Source organism: Aureobasidium namibiae (assembly GCF_000721765.1).
Source record: "Aureobasidium namibiae CBS 147.97 unplaced genomic scaffold scaffold_17, whole genome shotgun sequence".
NCBI lineage: Eukaryota > Fungi > Ascomycota > Dothideomycetes > Dothideales > Saccotheciaceae > Aureobasidium > Aureobasidium namibiae.
This window is the reverse complement of record NW_013581192.1, coordinates 271713-287872: the sequence shown is the minus strand read 5'-3', so window position 1 is coordinate 287872 and position 16160 is coordinate 271713. Positions and strand designations below refer to the sequence as shown.

Sequence of the window (16160 nt, the reverse complement as noted above, 5' to 3'; positions counted from 1 at the left end):
AAGGGATATCGTCTGCTCCTGGACGAAGTTATAGACCTCAGTTATGTACGAGTCAAGATTTACTTTTCCGTTTTCATGAAGTCAGCTGCAGTCTTTGTGTCGAGGTGATTTTCTGTATTTCGTGATCGTCATGAATGTCTTATGTCGCAGTGTCTTCTGCTTTCCTTCCCATGTTCCCCTTGCATCATCTCTGCCCGTGAACGCCTCGCTAAATCCAGCAATCCCAGATCAACAAGCAGCCCGTCCTCGCTCCATAGCATCAGTCGATGTGACAGAGCTCGCTTCCCTGCTATCCCTCTAAGCTTCCGTCTTTCTCTTCTTCTTTTTCCTGCCACCCTCTTCACCTTCCTCTTCAACGCCTAACTCCTTGACAGCTCCCTTCTTTCCCTGCACCAAGCCCTCTCCCGTACCGATATCAAAAGCCTTTCTGTTGTCTTTCAGAATCTTCTCAGCAAAGAAGATTTCGGTCACTCTGCCCAGCTTCTTTGCATCCCTGCGCAAGACCCATTTGAAATCGTCGACCTTGATCTTTTGGCGGCGCGAGTAGGATGCGCAGATTGCGGCGCTGTGGCAGGTCTCGATGATGAAGTCTGTGATTATTTCGTCGAGGGTTGTGAGGGTCGCGGGGAGTGGTTGGGTGTCGCCGAATGCTTCGAGGAGGCCAGCGACTGTGGTGAGGCTTGTTAGTGGTGGGCTGGCGATGGTTTGCAAGAGGTAGACACACGTTCTGGATTTGAGAATTGTTGGCCTTTTTGGCGAAGGCGCATGCGTGGTTCGGCCATGGCGTGTGAGAGAAGATGGGTGGAGTAGGTGTAGTGGAGTGGACAATTGCGTGTTTGATGTATGCTGCTCCCGAGGGGTGAATGTATTATAGAAGGCCGGTATTGCTCTCGCGAACTGATGATGTCGGTGTATGAGAGGCCGGTATTGACACAGACGAGGACCCGATTAACCTCACACACAAACTGAGCACTGTCGTGTTTGAGGAAGTCGTGATCATACCTAGCCCTTCAAGGTGGAAAGCAGCGGCCTCGGATGTTGCCGAGGGCACTTCCATCCATACACCTTGCAACCTCGTGGTGTACTTTGATAAACAACACGCGACGAACAAAGTCAGCGACAATCAAAATGGTATCATCAAAGGATATCCTCAAATCATAGTGATCAAATCATGCTAACTGTTGGTAGTCTGCCCTCTTCAACTTCCAGTCTCTGTTACTGGTCATCCTCCTCTTCATATGCACCTGCTCTTACACACATGGCGTCTTCCCTGCCATTATGGACAAGCACAAGGACGGGTATCTTGATATTCCCTGGTATCGAGTGCTGAACATTTGCTGATGTTCAATCAAGTTTCACCTCCGTATTCTGGAGAGCAGCACGTATTGGCGAACGTCTGAGTCCGTACATCAGCGTCTGCTGCGTCGTCATGGCCGTAAATATTTCCTTGTTGCCCATCGTGATAGCGTTTCTAACTTCCAACAGGGCAGGATCTTTATCGGATCGGCATAGATGTGCATTTTCTAGAGGCGTGGAGTCTGGAGTTGGTGTCGCAAAAGGCAGGACCGGATCAGGGGGAATACCAGCGGCCTTATGAATTTATGATCTGCTCGTTTCTTTCGTCTCTCTTGCCTCTCGTGTTTTTACTTCTGGACCTTGTAGTAGGTATCTATGCTTCGTGTAGGTTTTTGGCTCACGCGGCCGCCAGATTGACGGCCAGTCACATGTCATTTTCCCATTCCATTTGATCCTCCCGGCATTTTTGGTGCTGGCCAGTGTCTACCCTCACTTCTTCTGAACCACTGCTACCACTCCTTAGGATTCAGTGACGATTGGAGCACTTCCGCACTTCACGCCGCTACTTTTGATTCGTTGCATGGGTTCCGACTTTCAGTCTCTCACATCCAACCTCTATATATTGGGCATCCTTCCTCTCTCAACTTACCTTTTCCCAACATATTTTCACACAATCTCTTCTCGATACACACATTGATTACTGGTCGCACTTTCTTCTCCCTCAAGATACCTTCAATCATCATCTCGTAGCAGTTCTCGATATATGTTGTGACCACAGGTCACACTTTCTCCTCAATCGTCGACCAAAGTCCTTGGCAAGAATCAACCGCAGACTGATATTGCCACAAGAGGCTGAAGGCAGAATGTCGTTCAGGTATGCTATCGACGTGCATATCCAAAGCGGCTCAAAGTACTAACAAATCAACAGGGACTCTATCTCTAGTCGTCCTGCCACCATCAGAGTTGGCAGAGGCCCACATGCTGGCGTGTTTACTATACCAAAGGCACTGCTTTGCAACTCGTCCGCATACTTCAAGGCTGCTCTAAATAGGCCATTTATCGAGGGTCAAACGCAGACCATCCATCTTGACGACGAGGATCCCTCGATCTTTCAGACTTATGTCACGTGGCTTTATCAAGGGCAACTCGATTCTCAAGACATCGAAGAGGAACTCGATGACCCACAGGACTTTGGCCTACACATTGCCGAGGTAATGGTCTTCGCCGACAAGAGGGATGTCCGCGAGCTCAAGAATGATGCTATCTCGATGCTTCTGAGCTACCTGGTCACACATGGACTTGCGAGTCTTGATACCATCAACTGTGTCTACAACATGCCCAAGTCGTCGGAGATCGTCCTTCTACGCTCCGTTCTAGCAACAGATGAGGTGTGGCACGGTCATCGGCTGGACAAGAAGATTGATCACTGGCACCCAGAATTCCTGGCGGAGATCATTGGTATCTACAGGAATTTCAAACCTACGTCCCGCAGATTCCTGGAAAGCTTCTTGAATACTAATCCAACCACAGTCTGTGGTTTTGCGCACAAACACAACGTCAACGCACCGCCTTGCTCATCTCTCGTCAAGAACACATATACTCCGGCTTCTACACCAAACCAGCAGCCTCCAAGCAAGAAGTGTAAAATCGAGCCACCGACACAAACTGTTCGAGTTCTCATCGACTGAACAGCCATCGGATCCACCAAAATCAGTATGCAAGCCACCAGCGCTCACAGAACTCCAACACCATATCTAAGATTGGAGACGGGTTAGCGAAACATCAGTCATCAGCACATGATGGATGCGGCTCTCCTCAAATTCGAGGACGATGAGATGCCACAATGCTACGACTTATCAAAACAGCATGAGACCGCACTGGACATGAGGAAAAGTTCAGATAAGAAGAGGGTTCATATCGTACCAGAGCACTAATGATATCGCGTGCGAAAGGTATATAGGAATTCGATATAATGCCTACATAATGAACCACTCTCGTCAGTGTAGCAGTCCCCCCCGTGCAACATGTCTCTGTAATGTGTAGAACTGAAATTCACAAAGACAATGGTAGTTTCTTCGGTTTGCCTAATCCTCTGAGGCTGTTCTGCTGCTCCTTGGTAGTGTCCAGGACGGACTATGTCGTTCTTGACTCCGTGCGTGACACACATCTCTTTGTGACCGTTCCATTGACGTGCTCCTGGCAGCAATGGGAAACAGCTCGACGCCGCGAAGCTGCTGATTTCTCTGCAGAATTCATGTCCCCCAAGCAGAGGAATAGAGCTAGCGGGCAGAGCGCCATCAGTTGTAGCTTTCTGTCTAGCAATAGAGGCTAGTAGTATTGCCTTTTCGGCACAAAAGAGGTAGCGCTGATTATGTGCTTCGTTTCCATGTTCTAGTATCATCTTTTCAGATTGATATCACGAGCTGATTAGAGCCTCGAGCTGGGCCTTCTGGATCGGGTTGGCCTTGCCTGCAATCTCGATCAGAAGGGTAGCCTCGTCCTCATTGCCGGCCTTGAGCTGTCTCTTGACGACAGCCTTGACGCGATCAAAGCTACCTTGACTCAGGACACGAATGTACTGTGCAACAGCACTTCTAAGGACTCTCTCGATATCCTCATCGAGTTCGAACTTGAAGTATGGCAGTAAAAGTGCGATGACCTTGTCGGCCAGATCGGCATTGAGCTTGGGTGACTCGCCCATAGCCTTCTTGAGTGCAGAAAGGGCCTTGGCGAGCTTGAGAGGGAACTCGGCGGCCTCGATGGCCTCCTGGGTGTTTGTGTCCAGTAGTTCGAGTTTGGCGAGACAGATGTGCATGCTGATCTTGCTGGTAGCAAATTCCTGGTTGGAGAGGTAATCGATGATGTGTTGTAGCAGCTTGCTGGTGCAGGGGACATCTGTAAAGCCGGCAAAGACGTCGAAGAATTGCTCGGCGATAGTAGGGTCGTTGAAGTCGCGCATCGAAGTCTCGAAGATGATACGGGGAATATCGCCGTTCAAGGCAGGTGAGGCAGCCAGTTTCTTGAGCGCTTCCTCGTCGACAGCTTGTTTCGGTTCGGGGGCGCCTTCGGGCTTGATCTCGTCTGCTGTTACATCTGGCAGGGCCATCATGTCGGCATCTGCGTCTAACGTCGAGTCGATCTGCTTTGCCGTCCTCTCAATATCCAGACCCAGAATCTTTCGTCGGGCGGCAATCTTTGCGACGTAGAGCATCTCCAGCTTGGCGTACTCCAACCACAACTTTCTCTCCCTCTTGCAGAATCGCAGACCTCTTTGCATGTAACTGCGCGCTGTCGGCATATCGGCCTGCTGTTCGAAATAGTACTTTGCGGCCCAGACCCATATGTCCCACTTGATGGGGTGCATTCTCAAGCACTGCGTCAAAGCCTTTGCCAACTTCTTGTTTGCCGCCTCTTTGCGACAGAACTCGAGATACTGCATCCACAAGCCCATGTCTCCCTGGAACCTCCTCACGCCTCTTTCCAAGACGAAGAAGATCTTCTTTTGACCAGCAAAAGATGTAGCCTTGACACCCAAGCGCTTCGAGCGCTTCTTCCTCAGCGAGTCCAGGTTCATTTCGTAGAGTGCATAGCGGGCGTAGTCGGCAGGGGTGGCAGCGCCGGGAGTGTTGAGCAGGTGTTCAAATTCGGAGCGCTTGCGGGCTATCGAAGTGATTTCTTCGCGGGTGAAGATGTTTTTGCGTTCGTATTCCTGGAGTTCGGGAACCGACTGTTCCATGTAGAATCGAGCCTTGTCACTCGCTGCGGCCATTTTGACGGTGGGTTGTGTAGTAAGAAAGTGCTTGTTCGGGTCCAAAGACGATCACTGGGTCTCATGAAAGCGTCCGGGATATTTTTGAGCTTCACCGCCCTGAGTCGCCGATTCTGCCGCGACACATCGGCGCTTGATGGCCGAGTTCCGAGAAACATGGCTGCCGGTACCACCCTGTCTCCATCGATAGCTTATCTCTTCTGGAAGACCATGTCAGGTAGCTACAACTGCCAAGGATACGTTAGACTGTTCAGATACACGGACGTGGCTCATATGGTCGTAACATGTTACCACCCTGACCGAAAGGCTCGGATTGGCCAAAAGGGTCAGCTTCTGTCAGTGTCCAACACAGACGCTTGGGAACCAAGTATCACTGCAATTACATTCACATACAAGAGATGCATCTACCAGTACGAACTCCAATCGACACCCGAGATTCTTTGTCTCCTGAACATCAAAGCCGATTCATGATAAAACAAGTCCATGTCGTCGGCAGCGCCTATTGACCCCACCGGTTCCCATATGCAATGGACGTTCGCAATGACGTTGAATGGCAGATCAGAACATCGGCACTTTTCTCCATCTATCTATCGAGGCTCTTGTATTCCTGTCAGGGTAGAAGGTAGATACGGGTGAACGTATAACATTCGAACCCCCTTTCAACAGGCTTTGTACTCGACTTCGTCGCTCAAGGTGTTCAATGGGCGAGGATTGAATCAACATGGACCTTCCAGTTCTCTCCGGACTCGTTGCTCGGCGGCCGGTCGCAGCTTCTCATGCCCCACCAATTTCCCGCCATGCCACTTTGACCACGTTGTTCTATTAAATTCTTCCAGCCGACCAGTCCCTCTTCGATTTTCTTCCTGTTCGTACGTGATTGGAACCCAGACATCGAGTATGAGTTCAAGCAGCATGGCCGTCGATAAAGGTCATCTTCGCGAGAGGATGCCCAAGACAGTCAATGCACCATCAACTGCCGATGCACAGAATACCGTCAAATCGCTCAATCATGATGAAGCCGAGAAAGACGACACCAAGAAGCGCACTTACGGCAGAACGCCAGAGGGTAAAGGTATGCCATGTTGTTGTGAGGACGTTCATCACGCCGTGGCTGATACAGGAACACGACAGTATTCGTGGTGCCGCAGACACATGACATGGTCTCGCAACTTCTTTCCCCGACTCAACCAAAGAATGTGTCCGACATTGTCATCTTGGCTGTGCTTGCATGCCATGTCGCCATGCTTTACTTCCTCCCAGATCCAGTTCGTATCCCCATCCTCGCCATTGTCTTCCTTTTCTGGCGTGCCGCATACAACGCCGGCATTGGCTGGCTGCTCAATATACAATCCAACCACAAGCGCCTTACTACGTGGGCTCGCAAGTACAATCTCTTTACAGACCCAAACTCCGGCAAGAACCCGCGTCCATGGCTTTACAACCAACTAAAACGTGAAATGGAGACAAAGATTGCTCGCGACTACAAGTTCCAAGAGGCTCCTCTCGAGTACAACACATGGTTGGTTTTCCGAAGAGTCGTTGATCTGATCCTAATGTCCGACTTTGTCGCCTACTGCTGCTTTGCCATCGCTTGCGGCGGCCGTCCTGATGGTGAGAATGTGCTTATGACTCTTGCACGCTGGCTGTGTGGCTTAACCCTCGTCGCTTTCAACCTCTGGGTCAAGCTTGACGCCCATAGAGTCGTCAAAGACTACGCCTGGTACTGGGGTGACTTCTTCTACCTCATCGATCAAGAACTCACCTTCGACGGCGTCTTCGAGATGGCTCCTCATCCCATGTACTCTGTTGGCTACGTTGGCTTCTACGGCATTTCCTTGATGGCCGCCAGCTACAAGGTGCTCTTCATCTCCATCCTTGCACATGCTGCTCAGTTCGCCTTTTTGACCATCGTCGAGAACCCGCACATCGAAAAGACATACAACCCACCCGCGCCAAAGAAAAGAAGAGAATCCGAGAGCGACAGAGAACCTCCCAAAAGCGCCACTCCCGACTCCGGTCATATCAACGGATATCCTCCCATAGCGACAACCGAGAAGCCTTCTTCAGTCCACAACATTCTTGGCTTCCACAACATGGACCTTCACCGTATCACAGACATATCCGTCTTGCTTATGCAATCTTACCTCTTTAGTGTCGCCTTCTTGACCCCGTCAACTGCTTTGTGGCAGACCGCCTTTGTCGTCAACGCAGTGGCCTGGCGGTTGTGGTATTCACTTGGCATTGGCTACATCCTTGATCGTCAGTCGAACAAGAAGAAGTGGGCTCGCCATTTTGTCAAGTATGGTGAGAGCACTGAAGAGGCCTGGAGACAATGGAAGGGGCTCTATCACTTGAGCATGAGCATGTGTACCGCAAGCTTTCTGTGTGCTGCCCTGAAGATGTACAGCCTGCCTCCGAACTGGACCTATGGTCTGGCTCTGCTTCGTCACGTACTCGGCATGGCCTTGATCGCCCTCCAAGTCTGGACAAGCTTCAGCATCTACGAATCTCTCGGCGAGTTCGGATGGTTCTTTGGTGATTTCTTCTTCGACCATGCGTCCAAGCTTACCTACGGTGGCATCTACAGGTTCCTCAATAATCCTGAGCGAGTAATTGGACTGGCTGGCATTTGGGGTGTTGCATTGATCACATGGAGCAAGACAATCTTCTTCCTCGCGCTGTTGAGTCATCTTCTCACTCTGGTCTTCATTCAATTTGTGGAACGTCCGCACATGGAAAAGCTCTATGGGCAATCTCTGCGCCAGGACTCTGGGCTTTCCAAGAGTCTCAAGCGCTCCCTACCCTCCCAATTCAAACACTGGCAGGGTAGCGTCGACAGAGTGCTCGAAGACTCGATGGACTTCCTCGAAGACTTTATTGACTCAGCGAGACCCAAGCTCGCTTCCGGAATGGATACCTTCGTCAGAGATACGCGCACACTCTTCAAGAACTATCCAGCTCGTATCACGGTTACACGTCTCACGCCTGATCTTGCCGGCTTCGATCCTAAGGACTACTCTCTGGACGTCGAAGGCACTCCGTCCTCTGGCGCATCTGAATTCGAACGTTCTAGTGGGCGCGAAGGAGAGATTGGCCAGATCCCTCAGAAGCGTGTTGATCAGTACAAGACTCTTACCTTTGAGTATGGTGCTCCGATCAAAGTCCGTTGGCAAGCTCCTGCAAATCACCGCAAGAACGATTGGATCGGGTTGTACATGGTTGCAGATAATTCATCGCGTCATGTCACGCATGTCGGATCTCAAGGTCGTTGGACCGCCACCACAAAGGGTGTCTACGATTCTGTCACCGCCGAGACTGGCATCCTCGTTGATTCCCATGAGGTCACCAAAGATGGCAAGCAGTATGCAACCGGCGAGATGGAGTTCTCCGGTGACAAACTGTGGTGGACTCACGGCGTTTTCGAGTTCCGCTACCACCACGACGGAAAGCACAATGTCATGGCTACGTCTCTACCATTCGAGATTCGCGTTGGCAGGTTTGACGAAGACGATGTTCAGTTTGATAATATCAACCTGGCACGTTCGGCCGTTGAGCAGGCTTTGCTTCCCATTGTACAAAACTGCTTCGATCGCGACCCAGAGGTTGCGCCGCGCACTGTTGATGACATGTTTGGCGATGGCTTGGAGAGAGAAGGCAGATATGCTAGACGTGTCGTCTTCGCTATCCATCAAATGTGAGTGCTCACCTTGTTTTGTGGACTCGAATCGAGGAAGTTGCTGACGAAACATAAACAGGTTTGGTATCGAATTTGCACCCGAAGTCGTCTTGGCCGACGGCAGTGTACAAAATCTGGCTTGGAGAATTTGCAATGCAAAGAAGGTGCTCGTAAGTAATATCTTCCCTGTAGGTTTCATGACTGCGCTGACATTTTCGCGCAGGCACCTTACAGCATGACACCTAGCCGTGGTCGCTCGACCCCTGCAGAGCTGAAGGCTTGATACAAGGAGTGTGGGAGATGTGTATAGAAAGCAGTTGGAAGTAATAAGAGAAGGATTAGAGGATGTCTCGTTGGAGAAGAGGTGGTGAACATAGATCAGAAGATCGGGAAGAAAATGGGGTTTGGTTATGGGCACAGAACACTGTCGCTTGCATTGAATGAATCTTGTCTACAACCATGCCTTGCGTTTCCTCTCAACACCTCATCGACCCTTCCTTTTTCTGTGACCGCGCTCTACAATCAATCCTTGCCTGCTTCGAATTTTTGGTTCGCTCTTTATCTTTGGACGATCGCGTCCACCGATTCTCTCTTTACACACCTACAATGCATCAAGTGTTCCAAGACTGCTTCTGGTTTAGACGAAGATGGACTTTTTTTCAATTTCTGTCTCTCTCTGTATAATTAATCTACAATGTGAATGCGAATACGAGTACATTATGGAAAACCACAAAAAAATGAAAACCCTTCACGACAGCGTCAAACCGTCAATAAACCTCATATCTCTTCTCCCACCTCTATGAATTTCACACTCCGCTGGTAACCCATTCCATACCTAATGAGTTCTGCGCTTCTTTGACTTGAGATTGGAACGAGACTTGCTGTTGTTGTACATGGGTGCTCCTGCCGAGGTCTGGAGGTCCTCGTCGACGGAGATGGGAAGGAGCTTGGTGGTTCCTTCTCCCGTGAGATCTACAATGTCATCGCCGTCGTCTGCGATGTTGATGTATTCCATAGGTCGCTTGGTCTGTCTGGCGGACTCGAGGGGCGTGGCTTGGCCAGATGACTCGAGTGTGATGCCATCGGTCATGGACTCGTCACGGCTGGGTGGCACTTCAGAAGCGCCGAGCTGAGTGTTCTGGGTCATGTTGTCGTTCTGAGCTTGGAGGAGCTCCGCATACTCTCTGTCGTGCTGTTCGGCTATGCTGGCAATCAGCTTTCCGAATTCGGGGTCCGCCTGTGATTCCTTGCACTCGGTGCAATGGATGTACCAGGCGTTGCGCTTGGGTGCATAGTCTAGCACTGCATACTCTGGAATTGTCTCGCCCAGCAGTTGCGAGTTGGGGTCAAGACAGTCCTCGCAGTATCCTTTGTGGCACCAGCGACAACGGTAGATCAAGCCACCAGCATTGCCGGTGCTCTTTTCGCAATCGTGGCAATCGTGCTGAGGGCAATGGAAGTTCATCTTGGAAGTGGCTTTTGCTTGGTATTGCTTGCTCAAGCAAGCCAGGTGGTAGGCGCGAGGGCAGCCTGAGCAGAGGTACATCTCGCCGCCGTCGAAGCAAGATTGACAGATCTCCTGATGATTGATGGGAGCTGCCTTCTCGCGCTTGGGTTCGGCAAGTCGAGGGTCTTTGCCTGCAAGTGTTGGTACCGCCTCCCAATCGCCACAGTTCATGCTCTCCTTGTTGATAGCGAAGCCATCCACCATGACTGTTGTGTTCTTGTCCACTCGGCGGTCTGCACGAGAGAGATCTGTGGCAGCTATGGCTGACTTTTCGATACTCTTTTGGTACTTGACACCATTGAGCACAGCAGTCTCGACTCGTTCCATCTTAGCAAGCCACTCCTTCTCGGCGGTCTCTTCGGATTCGCCGTTAACGTGAGGGTCGATAGGCTTGTCTTTGCACTTCTCGATGATTGTTTCGAGGTCCCAGGTCACCATTTCACTCACATCAACTTCCGGATGACTCAACGTAGTGGCGCCACGACGAATCAAGCTCTTTAGCTGTGAGAAACCAAGTTCTGGGCCATCATCTGTGGAAGCTTCGTCTTGCCCAGCAGTTCTCTTTCTCTTGTGTGGTTGATTGGTGGAATGAATATCTTGCATGGATTCGGTGATCTTTGCAGAGAGATACAGCTTCTTTCTGATTCGGCCCATCATCTGCTCTTCCACAGTGCCAGAACTCAACAACTTGTAAATGGTAACAGGTTTGGTCTGTCCAATACGATGAGAGCGGGCTTCTGCTTGGAGTGTGACTTGTGGGTTCCAGTCTTCGTCTAGGAAAATAACATCGCTTGCGGCAGTGAGATTGAGACCAAGGCCACCTGCGCGAGTCGAGATGAGCATGACCTTGTATTCTGAAGACTTGTCGTTGAATAGTCTGATTTGCAGATTACGGACTGCTCGTTGGGTGCTGCCATCGAAACGCACATGGCGGAAGGGAGCGTCATGTTGGTTGCTGCCTTTTGTGGCGAGCAGGTCTTCGCAGTAGTCGAGAGCCGAGGTGAACCCCGAGAAAATAAGGATCTTCTTTCCTTGTTTCACGACGAGCTCGTCGATGATTTTGCTCAAGACGATGAACTTACCGGAGGCATGCATGATATGATCTCCATAGTGGTATGGATCTGGAGCGGCACCTTTGATCATATAAGGTGTTACACACGTCTTGCGCAACTGCATAACAATGTTCATCAACTTCTTGTAAGCGGATGTGTCCTTTTCTCCGGTCGCTTCATTCGATACAGCTTGCTCAATCAGGGCGCGACTTTGACTGGTAAAGTCATTGTCCACTACGTCTGTGACCTGGCCGAGTTTGACATCCTCCTCAACCTCTTTGATCATTGCTTCATGTTCCTTCTGCTTGACATTGCCAAATATGTCATCCAGTAGAGTGCCACCAGCTTTTGTCAATAGTCTCGTGTACCAGAATCGCTGGAGTGGAGTCAGAGGAATGTAGAGCAGAACCTCGCTCTTTGGAGGTAGTCCCAGGTCGACACCAGGACTGCTTTTCATTCTTCGAATCATGACGAGTTCGAGCAAGTGACGGGCGTGGTCCATGAAGTCCGAGTCAACCTGACCGCGGCCGATATCGAACGCTTCCTTGAACAAGTCCGCGGTCTTGTCGATGAAGACACTAGGGTACAGCCAGTGAAGCAAGGCCCACATCTCGCGTAGGTCGTTCTGCAAAGGAGTTCCCGTAAGCAACAGGCGATGTTCAGCTTGCAGACCTTGCAAAGCGAGCGAGATATTTGTCTTGTCGTTCTTGATCTTGTGTCCTTCGTCCAGAATGCAATAACGCCATACGAATGCCTGCTTCAACCAAGAGCTCTCTGATTGGAAGGTCTCATAGTTGGTGACCATGATGTCGAAGACTGTTCCAGAACCCTCATTTGTCGGCACAGAGACGTCGCCCCGCTTGCTCTTGTTGCGCCCGGTAGCGTTGCCGTATCTGTCCGTAACTCCTGAAGCCATTAATTTCACCTCGTTACGCTCAGAGGTCGAGCCGTGGAAGCGAAGAACCTTGAGTTTTGGGGTCCACTTCCGGGCCTCATCGCACCATGATCCCAGCACACTGAGTGGACAGACAACCAAGTAGGGTCTAGCGATGCCGACTGGGCTAGGATGAGTCTCCTCGAGGTGTTGGATCAATGACAGTGTTTGCAGTGTCTTTCCCAGACCCATCTCGTCACCCAAGATTGCTGGCATTGCGTTCTCGTACATGTTGGCCAAGAACGACAGGCCGGTAAGTTGGTATGGCTTCATTGTGGCCACCACATCAGTAGGTTGCTTGCTCAGAGGGGTGTACGGCACGTAGTCCTGATGCGAATCGTTGGCCTGGAGCAGCTTGGATATGTAGTTGTTGGGGGGCAGCAGTGGTAAGAAGTAATCTTTGTGATGGACGAGGAATGCATCACGCTTTGCTTTCGTCGTAGTGGCAATCTCTTCACGTACTCGGTTTCGCACAGTATCAGCCTTGACTATGCGTGTTGCTGTAGCTCTGGTCTTTGTCGAAACCTCCTCGATAATCATGTCAGAGTCCAAAAGGCGATTGTCAGCGATTTGTTGTCTCTTGGATTTTGATCTGGGTGTTTTCGTTTGGGGAGATTGAGTTTTGGGAGTCTTTGGGCGCGGTGAATAGTTGTATTCGACCTTGGACCGGGCAGCTCTAGGGGGCAAAGTTCTGCTCGGAGTAATTGGGTTGGGTTTGGTTGGGCTCGCAACATCGATGTTAGAAAGCATGTCCTCATCGTCGCCGCCGCCAACCTCGGCGTCCTTGTGCGTAGAGTGAGCTTCGGTGGGAGTGTCAATTGCGTTGATAGAGTCTACAGCAGACGATGCATCCTCTGTCACGGTGTTCTTCAAGGGCGAGCCGTGGCTCATGGGCTGAAGAGGGCTCATTGGCGTCGACAAAGGCTTTTGTCTTGGTTTGAATAACGACAAGAGACCAGACGCGGACAACCGTTGCCTCTTGGGTGCTGGCGGTCGGGCACTGGAGTCCGCGTGACTCTGGGGTTGAAGTGACTGGTTCGCCATGACTGCAAAGAATGTCGGACTGTATCAAACAAGTGAGCAAAGCCCTGGGATTGCTCTGCCAACTGTTGATAGAAATGAAGTCCAAAGTGGATAGCGCTTGTTTACGATGCCTTTGTAATGCAGAGATCCGAATTCCGGGCAGAATCGATACCGCCGACTACTTTCGGATGAAGATGATGAGTCAAAGTGGAAGAAGGTTGCTGTAAAGCTCATGCCATCACTTTGAAAATGATTGTTGCTGATTGAGAGCTTGGGGCGAGACGACCATCAAAACAAGCCTGGTGCTGCGGTAACCATGCGCACACTATTCTCGTCACTTGTGTCGGATAGTTCACTGCAAAATGATATTCCAACCGAGTCTCGGAGATGGAATAAGTGGTCAAGTCGCGTTCACTTTCTAGTACACGTCGACGCTTGAAGGATCGATTGAAGGCTGGCGATTCGTCCAAAGCCAATCGCAACAACCAAGTGAATTATTGGAAGTCCTCGGAGAATGCTTCCATCAACAGTAGCTTGTAGACTTCAACTGGATACTCAAAATATGAGTTATCTCTTTCGAATCCAGAGAGGGGTACAAAATGAGATGAGATATCAACCACATAAATCAAACGCGTTATGCGCGAGGAAGGCGTCTGATTTTCCCAGCGATGACGGCAAAAAATCTCACTAATTAATGCACATTAACGCCCATCAGATCCCCAGAAATTGGTAATATCAGGGTCCGAGTCAAGAAGATGCGACACCCATCTGCCGTCCCTTGGGTTGGAAGCGTTCTCGACATATTTTTTTAATTCCCAGACCCCTATGCGCAAGGCTTTTACCAAACCGCTGTCCTCATTCTGCAGCATATCCCATACTCTCAACCGTAGCAACCACACCTTCAGACCAAGCACGAGATTGTTTAGCAACATGGAGAAGCCAATCGAGAAGATGGAGGAACAGATCCCCAAGGCTTCCGAGCCGACAAGTGCTGCTGCGCCCAAGCAAGAGGAGCAGGACTTGCCCAAGTTGTCGCCACAAGAGTTCAGGGTATACAACCGAATGGCAGAGCACATGGACATGTTTGTACGTATCTTGTCTATCAAGACCCTATCCTGCTCCTTGAGCCTGAGCTGATGGCGTGTAGCACGAGAATTTCCGTAGGACGTGGAACCTGTTATACGGCGCGTGCGAAAGCAAGAAGCGACCGGCTGGCATGTCGATCCGCCAATTTATCGGCGTGGGAGACGACTTCTGCCACCACTTGACCATCCACCATACTATCGAGGAGCGCCACATATTCCCTGTCCTTGCTCGCAAGATGCCAGCCTTCAAGAAGGAGCTCGAATTGCTCACTCAGCACAAACAAATCCACAACGGACTCGACAAGTTTGAGGAGTATCTCGGCCAATGTCGGAGTGGAGAGAAAGAGCTGCGCATGGAAGAGATGAAGGCCATCCTCGACACATTTGGCAAAGTCTTGTGGCAACACCTTGACGACGAGGTGCATGAACTTCGTGCCGAGAACATGAGACGGTACTGGACGCCAGCCGAAATGGCGAGGATACCCATTTAGAGGGCATGGTCCAATAGGTACCACATAGATTTCCTTGTTCCTTCAAGACGGCTTGCCTTGCTTCCTCGCCGCAGCGAACTTCTCGTGCCATTTTCTCTTTCCAGCAGTTGTAGCTGCCGATGTCTTAAGTGCGCCAGCCGTGGCTTCTTCGGCATGCGTACTCTGGTTGTGGACGAATTCAATGCGTTTCCCGCCTCCGGATAGCTTGTATAGACCCTGTGGGGAAGTTAGCTGTGTTTGGTCATTGCGATGGTGCCGTCTTGCCTTCAGCATGTCAAGAGTCACGTCAGACCGCCACGTCTCTGGTAGGGCGTCTTTCCAGGCGTTCAGAAACACTGACGTTTCCATGAACGACTGCTTGTTGTTCTGGCGATGCGACTCCAGTATATTGGTCCCTACCCATGCGACGGTAGCCTGCTGCTGGAGCTGCAGTGAATCTGCATGGCTTGTGGACAGCTTCAGGAAGATGGCATCGACCAGAGTGCTTGGCCACTCGTCTTCGCCATCGAGCATCTTGTCAATCGTCCCTTTCTGTAAAGGCTCTGCCAGGTTGACGGCATTTGCATATGCGATCTCCAGCAACCATTTCCAAACTCTTGCAAGTGCAGCAGCAGTGGGTCGAAAGCTCTGGCCGGAGTGCTCAAAGGCAATCAGATGTTTCCAGACAGTTTGACACTCGTCATGGCTCATTGGAGTATGCGCAAAGACGTAGCTCTTGGACTGCGGATTGGATGGACGGATGTCGATGTCCTGGGGTTCGGCGAAAGGAACCAAGAGAGAGCGGAGGGTGGATTCGGCATGACGGCTGGGAGCAGGAAGACACTCAAGGGCAGAGCGGCATTGCGAGATGGCAGTAGTGCCGGGGGCGGCGTGCGAAGGAGATGTGAGGTAGAGGGTGTTGGAGGTGTGGACCTGGCGTATGAGATAGGTCTTGTGGGTTGTGGTCAGGAAGGCCTCTGGATCTGTCGCGTCTCTGGCTTTGAAGCTCAGAGTGGGGGAATCGGATGTGCTGAGGTATTCGAGCAGGTCCGGGGGCAGCTCCAGGAGGCGACACGGCTGCAGGTCGGCAGCGACGGAGAAGGGCGTGCCCGAGGTTGCCTGCGAACTCGAAGACATGGTTGCTTGCTGGCTTTGCTCCTTCCCTCTGCGACCAGCTTCCATTGCTTTGGCTCCTTCCCTCTGCGACCAGCTTGCTTTGGCTCCAGCTTCGGCCTGGACGCGATCGCGACTTCTCTTTTTTCCCCACAAACAAACACTCGGGGCGGCAGACAGACTCGCACCAAAACCGTGGGAAGCTCTCAAACTAGTTCGTCGGCAGTGCGGGCCG

The 16160-nt window shown here is 51.1% G+C and overlaps 8 protein-coding genes across 8 annotated transcripts; 4 read left to right on the top strand and 4 right to left on the bottom strand.

Moving 5' to 3' along the window:
• Nucleotides 1-372: 372 nt before the first annotated feature.
• Nucleotides 373-782, bottom strand: M436DRAFT_26975 (TFIID-18kDa-domain-containing protein; the record flags this gene model as incomplete). The annotated part of the gene is made up of 2 exons (XM_013568803.1): nucleotides 373-668; nucleotides 725-782. Coding segments are annotated over 2 exons (354 nt in total), but the record flags the coding sequence as incomplete, so codon positions are not given.
• Nucleotides 783-1188: 406 nt separating this feature from the next.
• Nucleotides 1189-1512, top strand: M436DRAFT_54240 (DUF1242-domain-containing protein; the record flags this gene model as incomplete). Its single annotated transcript, XM_013568863.1, has 3 exons — nucleotides 1189-1298; nucleotides 1354-1435; nucleotides 1486-1512. Coding segments are annotated over 3 exons (219 nt in total), but the record flags the coding sequence as incomplete, so codon positions are not given.
• A 647-nt stretch (nucleotides 1513-2159) lies between these two features.
• On the top strand, nucleotides 2160-2984 carry M436DRAFT_66578 (uncharacterized protein; the record flags this gene model as incomplete). Its single annotated transcript, XM_013568925.1, has 2 exons — nucleotides 2160-2170; nucleotides 2225-2984. 2 exons carry the CDS (start codon nucleotides 2160-2162, stop codon nucleotides 2982-2984), a joined length of 771 nt encoding a protein of 256 aa, XP_013424379.1.
• Nucleotides 2985-3712: 728 nt separating this feature from the next.
• M436DRAFT_54100 (uncharacterized protein) lies at nucleotides 3713-5065 on the bottom strand (the record flags this gene model as incomplete). Its single annotated transcript, XM_013568835.1, has 2 exons — nucleotides 3713-3887; nucleotides 3990-5065. The coding sequence occupies 2 exons, from the start codon at nucleotides 5063-5065 to the stop codon at nucleotides 3713-3715; spliced, it is 1251 nt and encodes a 416-aa protein (XP_013424289.1).
• Nucleotides 5066-5962: 897 nt separating this feature from the next.
• M436DRAFT_53959 (phosphatidylethanolamine N-methyltransferase) lies at nucleotides 5963-9024 on the top strand (the record flags this gene model as incomplete). Its single annotated transcript, XM_013568811.1, has 4 exons — nucleotides 5963-6137; nucleotides 6197-8759; nucleotides 8821-8911; nucleotides 8965-9024. The coding sequence occupies 4 exons, from the start codon at nucleotides 5963-5965 to the stop codon at nucleotides 9022-9024; spliced, it is 2889 nt and encodes a 962-aa protein (XP_013424265.1).
• A 552-nt stretch (nucleotides 9025-9576) lies between these two features.
• M436DRAFT_54184 (uncharacterized protein) lies at nucleotides 9577-12984 on the bottom strand (the record flags this gene model as incomplete). The annotated part of the gene is made up of 1 exon (XM_013568852.1): nucleotides 9577-12984. One exon carries the CDS (start codon nucleotides 12982-12984, stop codon nucleotides 9577-9579), a length of 3408 nt encoding a protein of 1135 aa, XP_013424306.1.
• A 1224-nt stretch (nucleotides 12985-14208) lies between these two features.
• M436DRAFT_53922 (uncharacterized protein) lies at nucleotides 14209-14833 on the top strand (the record flags this gene model as incomplete). Its single annotated transcript, XM_013568805.1, has 2 exons — nucleotides 14209-14343; nucleotides 14405-14833. The coding sequence occupies 2 exons, from the start codon at nucleotides 14209-14211 to the stop codon at nucleotides 14831-14833; spliced, it is 564 nt and encodes a 187-aa protein (XP_013424259.1).
• Nucleotides 14834-14875: 42 nt separating this feature from the next.
• On the bottom strand, nucleotides 14876-15949 carry M436DRAFT_75491 (uncharacterized protein; the record flags this gene model as incomplete). The annotated part of the gene is made up of 2 exons (XM_013568979.1): nucleotides 14876-15049; nucleotides 15098-15949. 2 exons carry the CDS (start codon nucleotides 15947-15949, stop codon nucleotides 14876-14878), a joined length of 1026 nt encoding a protein of 341 aa, XP_013424433.1.
• Nucleotides 15950-16160: the final 211 nt, after the last annotated feature.